General features: G+C 44.9%; 1 protein-coding gene across 1 annotated transcript in view; it reads right to left on the bottom strand.

Moving 5' to 3' along the window:
- Window positions 1-15,517, bottom strand: part of LOC144823688 (protein mono-ADP-ribosyltransferase PARP14-like) — a 924,605-nt gene that overhangs the window by 662,295 nt on the left and 246,793 nt on the right. The window contains exon 8 of the mRNA XM_078682423.1: window positions 4,108-4,338. Within this exon, the coding sequence (XP_078538549.1) occupies window positions 4,108-4,338 (231 nt within the window). The remainder of the gene's footprint in view (window positions 1-4,107; window positions 4,339-15,517) is intronic.

The following is a 15,517-nucleotide window of genomic DNA, read 5'->3' as shown; positions in this document are numbered from 1 at the left end:
GTACCACCCGCAGACGGGCCGGAAAGAGCATGGCATACTTCATAGACCTTTCCCGGAGTCTCTTCTTGACCCCTTGGAACCCCAGCCTCTGTTTCTGGACCTGTTGTGTAAAGTCCGGATAGAAGCTGACAGTAGAGTTCTCAAAGGCAATGGGACCAGACTGCCGCGAAGCCTGCAGGATAGCGTCTCTGTCCCAGAAATGAAAGATCCTCGCAATGATGGGTCGAGGGTTCGCACCCGATTTAGGTGTGCCGCCGGGGATCCTATGAGCACGTTCTACAGCGAAGAACTTGCTGAGACCCTTGGGCGCCAAGTGATTCAGCACCAGGTCTTCCACCAATAGGTCCGTCGAGGCAGCAGTCGATGATTCCGGGACCCCAATCAGGCGGATGTTATTGCGCCTGGCACGGCTTTCATAGTCCTCTAGGCACCCAGAGTAATAATCATTGGCTTTCCTCAGATTCCCGACTTCAGCCTCTAATTCAGAGACATCGGTGACCAGGCTAGAGGTTTTAAGATCCAGGGATTTGACCTTTTCGCTTGTCTTCGCCAAGTCCGCCCTGATCAGATTGACATCAATCGCCACCGTATCCAGTTTGAGAGTCAAGGCCTCATATTGTTGCCCCAATGAGGCCTTCATACCGGTGATGGCACCCATGAGATCTCGCAGCGAGGGCTCGTCTTCAATCGACGAGTCCTCCGGCATTGTCCTTGAGGGTTTAGCGACTGCTCCCGGCGATCCCTTAGCTAGAGTGTACCGGTCCATAATGTTTGTTTGCAGAGCACTCCCTCGAACGCCCGGTTTAGGCCCACGCTTCCCACCCTCAGGCTTGGTGGCCATTGTGGATCCTGGACCCTGGTCGCCTGTTGACGGGTAAAAATGGTGACTGCGGAGGCAAATGTAGGACCAAAAGGGCGAAGGTGGTGCCAGTCTCAGATCTGGAAGCCGCTACAGATCGGCAGTAGAAGCGGAGAGACCAAGGGTGTAGGAGCGTCCGGCCGTCCACGGAGCCAACAAAGTCAGGTTGAGCTCCGGACAGGAATCGAAACCGAAAGCTGTCGCCTGCCCACGCAAGTCTGGCAGTCCGTTGTTGTTCACTTACTGGACGGCAAGCGAGACAAGATAGCGCGGGGCGTCACCCTGGAGCAGGCCAGAAAACTGCGACAGTCTGTAGCTCTGGACCCCGAAGTCCAAAAAAGTTCGCTGAAACAAATAAATGAGCAGTAGAACTGTGCCAATAAACACCCGTCGTCCGAATCAGGATAAATTACAGGATAGTCGATGGAGGTGGCGAGGGTCCGGGAGCCCTGTGCTCACGCGACCATCTTGGGTGCGCGCGAAGCTCCTCCTCTTTATTTGAATTTTTAAACTTATACTCCAAGTTGTATTTACATCTGTAAGCATGTACTCTTTTACTCCTGTTTTACATTTATTTTTCAAGTTGCACGTGTGCATGCATAATCATGTATGCTAAGTGCATATTAAATGCTTAGCTAAAGTTAGTCTGTTTACAGGCCTCAGTTGAAATGTGTTTTGCTCTGCCTGCATGTTTTTTTTTCTTGAAGGTTTATTATTTTGTTGTGAACGTGGAGAAACTAATGGTCAAAAAAAAACTTTCTGTTCATCATATACCAGTTGGCAAGAAGTTAAATGTTGAGAACCACAGTTTGAGCACGGTGTGTTGGGAAATTTGAGCTCTGTTGCAGATGTACTCAAGTAATGGTCTGATTGGTCCCTAGTGGCGACTTCTACTGAAGTCTGATCATGCTGACATATTTTATTCCCCCAAATTAGAGTCCCTTGATAGATGACCCTATACTTGACTTGTTTAGAAAACAGAAAGAAAGTTTCTATATAGGACACCAGTTTACTTTCATTAGTTTCTGTATTACTGTGGCTATCACAATTGTGTATCTCATTCTGTTGCCTCTCAATCAACTGAGATATTTCAGTTTACCTATTATACTGATGCACTTATTGAACTTACTTTTGGCTTGCAAATACCCTGGATTGATTGGTAATCCAAATAAAACCCTTAAATCTTATTTAGTGATTCCTGGTCCTTATTGTGGCGTTACATTGGCTTCACAAGTTAGAAATGTATTGTTGCAGTCTTCTCCATTTCAACGTTTCATGCCAACTAACAAAGGTCCATACGACTAATGGGGAAAATTCTTTAACGACTTGAGTAAGATATTATGTTTCAAGACCCATTGCTCTAGCACAGCCTTTCACCACTTGAGGTTAGCGCTTTTGGCCCCCCTCCCAGTTCAACAAGTCCATCCGTGCAACAGGCCGATGTCAAGATGTACATGCTTAATAACAAGCTGGACTGTCTGCATAAACCAAGGGATGCATGGGAAAGTGAACTAGCAGATAATATAGGCTGGGAAACTACTCACACCCAAGTAAGTAGCAATAAAAGTGGCCCGATACAGTTTAAAATTTGGCATAGAGTATAGTACAGTAGAAGAAGGTTGCAACAAAATGGGACTAATTCAGACAGCTATGTGCATAAAATGCAGCACTGAAGAGAGCATTTGCATGCATACTATCTGGGAATGTAAAGTGATCCAAGTATACTGGAAGGAGCGGACAGCTGAATTATCCATCATACTAGGGAGTGAAATCCCAACGACTGCCCTATTCAAACTAGCAGGAATTCCCAATGACATCGGCCTATATAAGCCCGGCTTTTGTTCTGTGGGCCACAGTTTATGACAGTAAAGATAACCCTCATTAAGGAATTAGGCGACCAACAGACTCTCACGAAACCGAAATGGCAAGCAGGCATGATTATGTGCATGTAAGCAGAGAAGGTGGTATTTAAGAGTAGAGGAGGTCAACAAAATGTCAAGAAAATATTGGGTAGCTGGAGAGCCCACAGGGGTTTAGATGAAGAGTACCCAAGGCACATGGGAGGGATTATAAATGGGGATTCGGAAGAGAGTGACAAGACAAAAAATACTTAGAACACTGGTGACGATTTGCTCTAAATTGAATACAATTAATCACGCATGTAATTGAAAACTACTATATTTTGCCCGGTTGAATTAAGAAACATATGCTGCTTACAAACAGTGCATTTTGTTTTGATAGATTTTTCAAGCAACAAATAAACATATAAAAAAAAAATTGACAATCGAAAGGACCTCAGCATGATCCAGAGTTGTAGTCAAAAATCCTTGGTGACCATCAAGGGCCCAACCACCACCTAAAGGCACAACTTTGGCAAATGTCAAGTGCATAAGGGTATCCAGCAACAACTGCAAAGTACAGGATGGAGTTATTACTCAAGACCCTCTGACGTCAGTACATTCTGGCAGCACTCACGACACTGCCCTGCCCTGCCCTGTAGTGAAAAGAAAGGATACAAGCACAGAGCCCTGCATTAAGCTCCAGAAAAAGTGCTAGTCCAATCGTCAACATTTAAGGAACAATCAACGTGTAAGGCAGCACAACTGAGGCACATTTTAATAAATAAATTAGTTCTCAGTTTGAGCAGATCACATAAAACTATTCCGGACTGATAAAGAGCATAAACACAGTGTATTTTCCGAATAAAGATACTTTGAAAGCATTGACGGGACCAGAACCATTGTCCTAGAGGCCCTGTGCCACTAGAGGGACAAGACCTTGCTGCTGAGCTATTCCTTCCTATACGGAGATGATTTCTGCATAAAACAAATGTAAATTAAAGCTATCTGTAAATGCACTATGTTTGAACAATATCCCTCTTTAATTTAAGCAGTGTAGGTGTCTATTAAAACAATAATTGCACATCAGAGCAATTATCAACGACACTTTAAAACAAGGTTGCATTTTCAAACTATAATTTTGTACTTGTTCTGGCCTGTATTTTAATATATTTACAGGTTGCAAACATGGCAAGTTGTTTTGCCAGATGCTGTTAACTAAAGTTGCATTTAATACAATAAAAAATCGCAAATGTATTTGGGTAACACTTATCCAAAGTTCAACAGAGGTAATATTCTAGGGATGGCGTAGTTCAAGAAAAAATATAAATTGACAGTTTCTCCATATAAAGGGAATTTAAACATTCAAGACAGACATCGTAAAAAAAAATAAAAAAAAATAAGTGATACCTCTGAAGACTGGGTATTTTTCCAGCCGGGACAAATAACATGAAAAATATTTTTGCAATTCAGATTACACCCATCGGTTGGTAACACGGATCCCACATCAACATTGTCTCGCTTGGCCGCTGCATCTACCAGTTGCTGAAGTTGTGGACCTGCCTTCTGCAGCAAGGCCTTCGATACTGCACCACCGTCAAGGTTAAGGTCCTTAGCGACGCTATTCACAATGACGTCAGTCTGAAAGAAAAACGTATACGTTAGTGGCAAAGCTTATGTATCTTATGTATCTATCAAGCACCATTACGGCAAAATATTAAATACGCTTGGGAGGAGGGTCCTGTCTGCATTCTGATGTTTTCTACGCAGCTGTCCGAGACAATCAAGGTCAGAAGGAAGCATGAATTCATGTTCTATATGAGAATATCAAACAGAAGAGGGCAGCACATTACCTGAAACTGACGCAATACAAGAGCTCTAAGAGGTCTCTTGCAAGCAAGTGAGTGATGGCCACAACTTTATATTAGCCCTTGATCATAACTGTTCTGGGATATTGCCTCTTCTTTCTCAAACACTGCCCTTAACACAACGTCATCATCTTTGGTTCTCGCTGATAATACTCTAAATACTATTTTCCTCCTTCTCTCCATCTTCTATCAAGGGAACAACTGTATCACGGCCATTCGCCACAACATGGCACTGAAATGGCATATTCTAAGTCAAAGGTTCTGAATTACATTCTAACTCCCAATGTTATCCCAGTCCTTCTTTGACAATCCAACCTCTCTACCTACTTTCTTCACTTTAACTGCAATTTACACCTGACTCCAACTACAAAATGTGCGAAAAAATCCCCCATCCCCAAACAGTGCAACAAACTAACTGTTTGAGTAACACTATAGTCTTCAGAAAGTGAGGTAAGTGACAAACGTCCTAATTCTTTAATTTGTACAAGTCCTTAAATGTGTAGTCTGTATTATTTTTGACCGGCCGTGACACACCTAAACTCACCCTTCTGACCCTGGATTTCATTCGGTACACAAGGGGACCCTGTATAAATGTAATCTGGTATTCAAATCGCTACACAGGTTAGTCTATTCTGACCTAGCACTTTCCAACTCGTTTTACACACCAACTACCCACAGAAGCTCACAACAGCCTCTCCACTCTTCACTATTTACACATTCAAGTCCCTTGCTCTATTCAACTTCACCTATGGACATTAAGGACCTGCATTTCTCCCAGACCATTACTCGAGATTCATCATCTCATATGCGGGAAGCCATCACCTCACATGCAGGATTCTTCACATTCAAATTTCTAGACTCATTTGGCAGTGTTTGGAGTACTTTAGACTTGTAAAAGGCTTCTCTAATGGGTATGTGGTCCCCACATCAGGCTTGAAGCAACTGGGCCCTCCATAGTTTGTTTCCCCTTGAACAAGAGAAGAGCACTGCCAGCCTCTCACATCCCTCTTATGTTTAGCTTCAAACACACTACCATCACACAATCATACAATGGACACCACTCACAGAAAAAAGAGTCCTTACCAGACAATAGTCTTTCGAAAAAAATAATCTATATGTCTACTCCCCTACGGACTTGTTCATAGTTTCATCTTGCTCATGCACCAACTCTCCAATCAGTTTTCAGAGCTCAAACTCGAATACATTTTATTCATTTTTGTTTAAATTAATGGTTTTATATAGCAGAAAACACCATACTTTACACAAACGATTCATTACAAAACCTAAGCATTGGAAAACCCCAGAAGAGCTGACCTTTTCTCAGGAGGTACCTACTGGCAGTTCGAATGCTTGCTTTACATTGAAGCTACAACTAAAAAGGGGTTCTCTTTAAAGAACCTCTTCCACAACCTGGAAGAGTTGTTTTCCCTACAAACCACCTTTCTTAGAACTGGTAACTATAGAGCAAGGGTCCCTGCAACCCCTTCAAAACCCTTACACTGCAGTGAGAGAGAGAGATAAGGAGAGCGGGTGTGAGAATATACATTGAGTACCGTCCTTATTAAAGAGTTCATGCCCTAGAAACAGATCTAAAGATTTTAAGGACCGAAGGGGGAAAAACTTTAATTTGTTTAAACCAGGCATGTGTGGAGAAGAATCAAACACCTCATCATAATAGACATTTTGTATTGAATGTAAAATCAGGTTGGTTACCTCTGCTGGGAGTCAAAGGCACTTTGATGGAATAACAATATAAAGAAAATGTTTGACATTCTTAAGCCAGTCAGTCAGTCAGTCAGTCAATAACTTTATTTCGGCCACTAGGGCCATAAAAGTACATCATTACAAAAACACAGTAGACACTAAAAAAATAGAAGGTGTGCACACTCGCAATCATATATCTACAGTGAAGCAAATTATAAAAAGGCATCCTCCGCTTCTCTGAAAATCCATTAAAAAGCAACCATTAGGTTAATGACAGACTGAAATAATCACAATCCAAAACGATAAGTAAAACGGAAGGCTGAGACAAGGTTCCCTATTTGCTGAACCCTGTTGTGACCTTTTACAGTTTCATTACGTAAAACATCCCAGAATGTTACTTTAGGAAGCCCCGCCGCAAGGACCACATAGTGTTTAAAAAACGTGATACAGCTAATAGGATTGGAGGATGGGTATTGTATTTCAAGACTCAGTCAGTAGGCCTCTAAGCAACGACCAAACCCTAGGTTTCTACATATTTGAATTATCCAGCGTTTGCGATGCAGGTGGTATTGAGGGCAGAAAAACAATACATGGATTTCAGACTCTACCCCCAGTACTTGCATGCTGGACAGTCCCCCATGTTCTCTGTGGCCCATTTGCTAGTGTGGGTCATTAGTGGAAGGTTCCCTAGTCTAAATTCTATATACAATTTCCTGGCCAGTGGGGGATAGATCAGATCCAGGAATTGTTATTTTCTGTATACATCCTTTACTTGTAGGAACTCTGCTGTCATCTGACCGCCAGTAGTGCTTTCCTGTAGGGACACTAAATTGGATTGCCCATAGTGTTGCACTAGATCCAGCCTGGATATCGATGGGCATGATGTCTCAGGGGTTTTCCAGAGGTCCTTCCTGCCTAGCCTAGCAAAGAGATCCCTTATGTAGCAAAGCCACAGTATTTTCTTAGTAGCTGGAATAGACAGGATCTCCTTGAGCTCGGCTTTGTTGCAGGACAACTCCAAAGTCACCCACACCCAACGCCAGAATGTCTAAGCTAAAGGGGAAGCTCTTCGTCAATAGGCCTCATGCCCAAATCCATACGGAGAGGAACTAGGGCGGTGCTAAGAGGAAGGCCCAGTAACTGCCTCATGAATTTGTTCTCCACTTTTGTGAGGTTGGAGGAAGAGCAATGCTCCCACAGTTCCACCCCATATAGAGTGGCCCCCCTTGCTTGGGCTTTATATATTTGCACAATAGGGGCAGCTGGCTTCAATGTTGAGGTTCTGTGCAATTTCATAATCTCACCCACGGTCTGAGTTATCCTAAGTCTCGCCTGGGCCATCTGGGAACCCCACTCAAAGTGCTCCGATAGAGTAATACCCAGATATTCCAATATCCTCACCCTTTCCAGGAGTACACCATTTAGGGAAGGATTTGGACGAGTGGTTTTTGGGGGATTGAAGACCATATATTTGGTCTTAATTAGGTTGATCTCCAAGCCCCTCATGTTACAGAACTCTACAAAGCCATCAAGAGTGCACTGTATACCCGTTGGTGATTTGGATAGTAGCAGGGTATCGTCCACAAACATCAACGCGAGAACCTTCCACAAGACTAGGTTAGGGGCGTCATTATACTTGATGTTATTTAGGTGGTCTATGAGCCTGTTGATATAAAGACAAAATAGAGTGGGGGCGAGAACGCATCCCTGGTGTACCCCCTTTTTGACGGGGAAACGTGCAGAAAGTTCTCCGTGTTTTCCTTACCTTACTTGGGCATAGTTCCCTAAATGAAGCCTCACTAGCACATTGAGGAGGTACTGTGGAATCCTAAGGTCACTTAGTACTTTCCAGAGTTTCTCCTTGGGTACAAGGTCAAAGGCCGACTTCAGATCAACAAATATAAGATAGAGGCTGCCACCCTCTATGGTCACCGTTTTCCAGAACAGTAGTTGTAATCTGAAAATTTAGTCTACGGTTGACATATTTGTTCTGAAGCCGGCCTGATAGGGACTTAGGATCTCCTCCTCCTCTATCCAACCCTGTAAGCGGTCCTTAAGGACCCGTCCCATCAGTTTTTGGGTGATGTCAAACTGATGGGTCTATAATTTGAGGGTAGAAGAGGGCAGCCTTTTTTAAATATGGGAACTATCTCTACTCCATGCCAGGTGTTGGGGGGGGGGGGGGGGTTCAATGCCCTTCATGATTGCATTAAATAGGGCACACAGATAAGGGACCCACATTTTGGGTTAATTCCGGAAGAGGTCCCCTGGAAGTTTATCTAGGCCTGGCGCTTTGTTACAATGTAGATTGTTGATGGCGCTTCCCACTTCAGTCATGGTGATCTCCCACATCCCTTCCTGTTGGAACTCCAAGGGTGAGCTCTGGGAGCCAATGAAAACACCTACGCCATCTTCCCCGTCATACAATGACCCAAAATGCGTCTCCCAGACTTCAGACGCTATGTTAGGCTCTATGGCAGGTCGTCCTTCCCTGTCCCCTGAACTTACTATTGCCCAGAACGATTTCAAATCTTTGTCGTTTCTGGGCTGTCCTAAGAGCTTCCCACCTATCTAGTTCCCAGTTTTTTCTTTCTTGCTAGATGGTCCCTTTTTACCTGGCCCTGGCAAGTTTAATTTGTGGCCTAACCTTCGCCGCATTCATTAGATCCTGTTTGGCTTTACGACAATTGACGTTAAACCACAAGCATTTGGGACGATTGATTTCCCTTGGTTGCGACATCGGGTAGAATACGTCAGTCAATTTTGCAGTTAACTCCTCGTGTATTTTGCGTGCCTTTTCTTGACCCCATGTATGAGCCTCCGCCTGTACTACCTCCCACATTTCAATTAACATAGGTAATGCTAGCCAGTAAACTTAAGCCAGTTTGAGGGAGAATGCTGGATATGATTCCATCTACCTCTCCTTCTGCTATTAGATAGTGTTAATGCGTTTGGCTCCGTTGTAGTAAGGGGTGACGTGTTGGACCTACCCAAGTTCCCTATTTTCATGATCACTATTAGGGCATTGTTGTCACTGTCCTGTCTCTGCTGGACATAGAAGTTGGAGACCTTTTCCCAGGATCTGGTTTTCACCAGGATGTAGTCAAGCAAAGAGGCCTGCCCTTCTCTGTTAAATGTAAACTGACGCAGCTGGTCGGATTTAGTCCTCCCGTTACATGCCCTCAATCAGTGGGCCAAAGTAAGTGCGTAGAGTTGCAGTGCCAGTTATGAGCATACTTTGATCGGAGTAATCTGTGGGTCAGGTATTGACCAATGCTGATCTTTTTCTGTGGGGGCGGAAAGATTAGGATTGGTAAGTGGCTCAAATTGACAATTGAAGTCACCTGCTATGATCAACAAGATTGCTGGATCCAAGGTTAATATGAAACGCCCCAAGTGATCTATGACGACAGATTCTGGTCTGTTGCTCACGGGTCTGCAATACACATTAATTAAAGCTATTTTTGTCTGTGTAGGAAATTTCAGCAGGACACATTGAATGTAATTAATGGGAGGTGCCATCTGCTCGGCGCTACAGCCAAGGCGTGTGCCTACCCAGATAGTCAATAAACCGGAGGGTCTCCTCCTCGCCCTCGTAGTGGCCATGATGTTAAAAGACGCAAAACCCACCCTCTGGAATTCATCCCTCGCCCAGGTCTCTTGAAATATACTAATATCCTGGTTCTCCACAAAACGCCCCCATTCTGGGCAGGGCAGTTAGTTTTTTATTTATTTTATTTATTTATTTGAAGAGTTTTATATAGCGCTGGCTAGAACCGAAAGCATCAAAGCGCTTTACATAAGGTTTCACATAGTTGCAAACATACATCAGTTATAGGTTACTAAGGATACCAGTAAAAACTTTTAAGGAGCATGGAAGAAAAGGAAAATGGGGTGAGGAAGGGAAAGGGGGTAGAGTATAGATACGGTGGAGAGACAAAGGGGAGGTCTGCCCAAAGTCCGGGCTGGTAGGTGACGGCCGGGAGGGAATCCGCAGCCCATCTCCTCTTCAGCTATCAGGTAGCTCCACCGGGCATCGGTCAGATAGCTAGGTCTCAACAGAAAAACATAAAAGGGAAAGAAGACGAGAAGAAAGAAAGCGTAGAGAGGGAAGGGGGTAGGGTGAATGGGAATACGACTGAGAGTCAAAGAATAGTCTGCCCAAAGTCCGGCTGGGTAGGTGACGGCCGAGGGGGAATCCATAGCCCATCTTCTCTTCAGCTAACAGGTAGCTCCACCGGACCTCAGTAAGATAGCAGGGTCTCCACGGTCGAGGGACAGTTCAAAGAGTACATGTCCTGGAGGGAGAGCAGGATCAAGACCAGGTGAGGGATGTGATAAAGTTCAGGTCGATGACCAGTTCGATTGTCCAGGAGTGGTCAAGCATCGTGGAGTGACCAACTGAGGCGGCCATCTATCTGCTCGGTTTCTCCTTTATGCTCCAGAAAGGCTGGCTTACTGCTTTCTTTGATTTGGAATGACTTTATTGGTCCTAGGGCTGAAGCTACCACCAGTACCAGACTACGGGTATGAGATGAATCTTTTTGCTTACTGGGATTCCCAGCTTCAGGGGTTGTTCTTGAACTGGGAGTCAAATTGAGCTCTGTTGGGATATCAGTTGTGTTGTCTATGCACTTGTCCAGTGTGGTATTGTATGTTGCGTCGATGTGAGCGCTCCAGATTTGATCTGTCACGTTCGAGTTAAACTGCCGCTGTTTACCGTTAAGCATAAGGTTTATTTTTGCACAGAACTGTTTGGAATTTCGCAGCTTGCTGGCATGGAGTATGGTGGTCTCGAGGTTTTCCTTATACTTTTGCTTGGCCACCTTGGTTTCACGTTTTCGCTCCTTTTTAAAATTTTCTATTGATGTGAGAGTTTGTTGTGATAATTGGGGGTCCTTTTTTCGAAATGACCTTAGGAATGCATTCATGCGTGTTTTTATTGAACGCATTTTTGGCATGTACCACTTCCATCCTCTGTTTCTTGTTATTTAGTGTCCTCTGCACTGTTTTTGGTATTTTCTGTTGATGTTTACTACGAAGGACTCCCAGGACTTTACTGTATATTGAGCTTCTACTGACGGTGAGAGCAATGAGCGACATATCTCCATTAGATTGGAGATGTTGTCTTCATTCCAGTTTAATCGTTGTAAGTTAAAGAGTTGAGTGTTCAATGTTAGGGGATGCGCCTGCTCCGACTCTTTTGTATTGATAGATAATGTGAAGCTCTGGGGGTAGTGGTCGCTTTCAACCCATTCCAGGGTATGGAAATCTTTGATGTAAGGAAATAGATCAGGGTCTGCTAATGTAAAATCTATTGTTGAGCCTGTTTTCCTAGTGACCCTCGTTAGGGCTGCTGGTCTGTCCAAGGGGCCCCTTCCATTTAGCGTGTGCAGAAAGAGGGCTTCCAATTTTGCTGCGCATTTCTTCCCCATTGCATCTTGTCTACTTCGATTGCCCTGTTGTGGCTGTATAAAGTTCGCTAAATTTCCCTCCTGTCCCTGGATTAGGTTCATGTTGAAGTCACCTGTTATCATATTATCACTTGGGTAGGTGGTACTCTGCGTGGTAATTGCAGCTATTAGTTGCCTAATTATTTTCCCTTTGTGTTTTCCCGCTGGGTGCATGTATAAATTCAGAAATAATAGACCCACGGTATGAGAGATTTCGACTTTAATGCATTGCATCCATGTTGAATCTAAATCAATACAGACATCTCTCCAAAGGAAGTCAATGGATATAAAGATTGATAGCCCTCCTTTTGCCCTACCGTGCCGTGCCTCCTTTTGTGCTGGGATGAAATGTTCTTTATATCCCACGAGTGGCGAGTTTTTTGTCTGCCAGGTGTCCTGAAGTAGAAGTATGTTGTGTTGTGTGATGAACACTATGAAATCGTCTTCCTCCAACATTGTGCTTAACCCGTTGACGTTCCAAGAACAGATATTGCAACCCTGCTCTTTTCCCGATGTTTGTCTTGTGTTAATTCATTCTACACCCTCTGATTTAAAACCAAGGGAGGTTTTGGGTGCCTCTCGAGTGTGACTTCTTCATGGTGAGCAATTGTGATCGTAATTTGCCTAGGTAGGTGACCTTCTTCTCTTCTTCTGTTGTGGTGCTTCTTTGGTCTGGGCCTTTCGCGCCTTTTAAGAGGCTCCATTTCGCACTTTGTTTCTGGAGCGGACTGTGGTATTGTGCGGGCTCCACCTTTATTAACTCTATGCCCCATAGGGCGAATTCCTCGCTATGCTGCAGGATTTGTTCTGTAAATCTGTGTTCAGTCTATGTTATAATCGTGGAGTCTGGGCCTGATTGGTGAGGGTTTAGTTTGAATTCAATTGATTCCAAATCACCTGATTTTATATGACGCAGGGCTGGTAATTCTTCTAAGAGTTTTGAAATTGGTTCTCTGTTCAAGATGTCATGTGGCCCTCTCGAGCTGTATCGCAGAATTAGTTCAACTTTTTTGCTTGGGATGAGTCGTGTGGGTTGTATGCAGCTTTTTTCCCCCGTTACTTGACGTGGCTCTGCCTGCCCGGCTAGGCACAGTTGATTTGAGGTTGGAAACAGTTTCTCTCAATACTGGTGGTGTTTGCAACTGGTGGAACGTATGTTTCTCCCGAGGGCTGTGCCGGTTTCTTTTTCCATTGGGCTTCGTACATCTCTCTGAGTCCACTTGTCTGCTACTGGGGGTCGCTTGTAAGGTGGAGAAGTTAATGTTTGCTTTATTAAAATGCACAGTGTCTGTGTTTTTTAATGTTCCTGGGCTCAAAGGTTTGAGTTCTTCCTTCCCTACCGGGATGTTGAATATACTGAACACTTTCCTTGCTTGCTGAATTGGGCTAGTTTGTTGGATTGGGCCGTCTGGAGTGGTGGCCTCCTTTATTAAGGAGTTGTCAGTTGGAGTTGACCCAAGCGCAGGCTTTATTTTTAGAGGGGTCTCCCTCTGTCAGCACCTTGTCGTTGGTATCGTTAGAATCTAAATTGTTTTTTGAGGATGTGTCACCGGCTGCCCTCGGATGTTTGATCTGGTTTTTCTTGCTTTTCTCAAGCGCTTCCTTTCTCTCTTTGTGAGACAGGTTGCCAGCTTCGATTGTTTGTGGCTTGTTTGGTCTTTTGTTTGTGGATCCTGGTTTTGTGGTGCATCCTCTCCCACCTTAGAATGAACTCGTTCATCTAAGATTGCTGGCGTCTTGATGTCGTCTGGAGTGGAGGAGCTTGACTGCTCTGGTACTTAAAGGCTCTCTTCTTTGCTCCGGACACCGCTTGCCCTGCCACTTCCCTCCTGGTCGTCTTGTTCAACTCTTTCCTGACTGGTGGTTTTGCTGATCTCTTTAGGTGATTCCTTAACAACCCCCAATATCTGTGACATCAAAGTTGGTACAGTTGCCAGTTTGTCAATTATTTGGGGGTAGTAGCAAGTATGAAATGTAGTGTCCTTGTCGAGTTGCACCTTCTTTATCATAGTGTTAAGGTCCTGTTTGCTTCTATCCACTGGACGTGGATAGCCAAGATGTTAAGCAGATCGACTTGCGTGTCTAGTTTGTCTGCATGGTATGACATTGCTCTACCTATGGTCTCCATGGTGTTTAATAGTTGCGGCCACACGGTGGGCGTTGGAGTGCTCTTCGGTGTTTCCCCCTGTATTTGGGTTAGTTGGGGTGAGCATTCGAGATGCTAGGGGTGTTCTGTGTGGGTATTGTACTCATGCGGTTGTTCACTCCTCTGAAGGGTCGTGTTTGGAGTGTCCTCTTCCTTTCCAGAACTTAGCTTGTTCGTTTCTAGGGACGGGCGCCTACTCTGTTTGAGGTCTACTATTTCATTTCCTTCATGTGGATTGAAGATTTTGGTGTTTTTGATTTCAAACCCTAAGAAGAGATTACTATGGTTTTCACCCATATTGTCTTGTTCCGATGAAAATTGGTCCCTGACTAGACTGGGAAAATAAACCATTGAAAATGACCTCGGGTCTTGGGTAAGATTTTGGTTGTGCAGAGAGCCTCCTTCTGTTTCTTTAGCTGTCGTTTTCTGGGCTGTCCAGTGGCCTTGCTGCGAGAGAACAAGGTCACTGCTTGTGTCGGGATCCCAGTGGATGAGGGCACAAGCCGTTTGAGGGTGAATTGCTTGTTGAACCTGGGGAGGTAGTTGTGCTTAGGGTAAGTCTGATCCTTTAACTGGTTGTAACCTGCTTTGATCGTCTAACCCAGGAAAGCCGGTGACCTCGCCCACTGGGTTCCCCGTTTTTGTTTTGAGGGCATTACTGGACTCGCTTTTACTCCTTAATTTGTGCTTTAAAGATGTTGATTTGTCACTGCTGTGCGTGATATCCACAATGGCCTTGTGATTTTCAACATTAGCGTTGGTGCGGTCGTTATTTTCTGTATGCTCCTTGCTGCTCCCTGAGGAAAGTCCATGGCATACTTTAAGAAAGTCAGAAATTAGCGCCAGTTTGCTGGTTTTAAAGCCTGGGCCTAGTGCATAGTGAGCCGGGGAGGCTATTGCCCTGTCATCTGTTTCTCCCTTGTTAGTTTTTGCTGGTCTGCTTTCTGTGTTGTCCATGTAGGTATCCTCTGCGACACTAGGTACAGGGGCAGGGCTCCAGGACCCTTGTTTATAGAGTCAAAAGACGCTGGAGGATCTATGTGTGGGTCTGGGCCTCCCCACGATGCTCCTGGGACCCCCCTTCACTGCTTCTGTAGCTCTTACGACTTAGTAGCCCACTTGTTGGCTCACTTGTTAGCTGCCCCAATCTCCCTATGTGCAGCAATTACCCCCTGCCAGTCAATTGTCTCCACCAACTCGCTCACCTCCTCTCTCTGTGGGTAGTGGTCGAGACTGGTGTCCTTTCAGAGCTCTTGGGCACCGGAGATGCGGGCTTCTTTAAGCAGGTAGGCAGATTCCGGGGGTCAGTGCTCCCTTGGTACTCCTTGCGGACCCCTTCGGGTACCTTCTCGCCAGGTCACCTTGCTAATAGGTGGAATAGGCGAATGGGGAGACAAGAACGAAGGGTGGATGCAGAAAAGGCGTGGTCAGAATCAGACCCCAACAGATTTTGCCCAGTCCTAATCAGACCCCAACAGATTTTGCCCAGTCCTGTGTATCAGTACCACTCACCGTAGTTCAGTAAAGCCAAAAGCCAGAGGGAGGTCTGAAGGGAATCAAAGGGAGACGAGCAGCGGTCAAGCAGGAATGAGTGCTTAACCACCACACTCCCTCAGCTCCGCTCCCCATATCCCGCACTCCCTTCTCCT

Source organism: Lissotriton helveticus, chromosome 3_1, assembly GCF_964261635.1.
Source record: "Lissotriton helveticus chromosome 3_1, aLisHel1.1, whole genome shotgun sequence".
NCBI lineage: Eukaryota > Metazoa > Chordata > Amphibia > Caudata > Salamandridae > Lissotriton > Lissotriton helveticus.
Note: the sequence above shows the minus strand (reverse complement) of the source record. Positions and strands in the feature narration are given on the sequence as shown.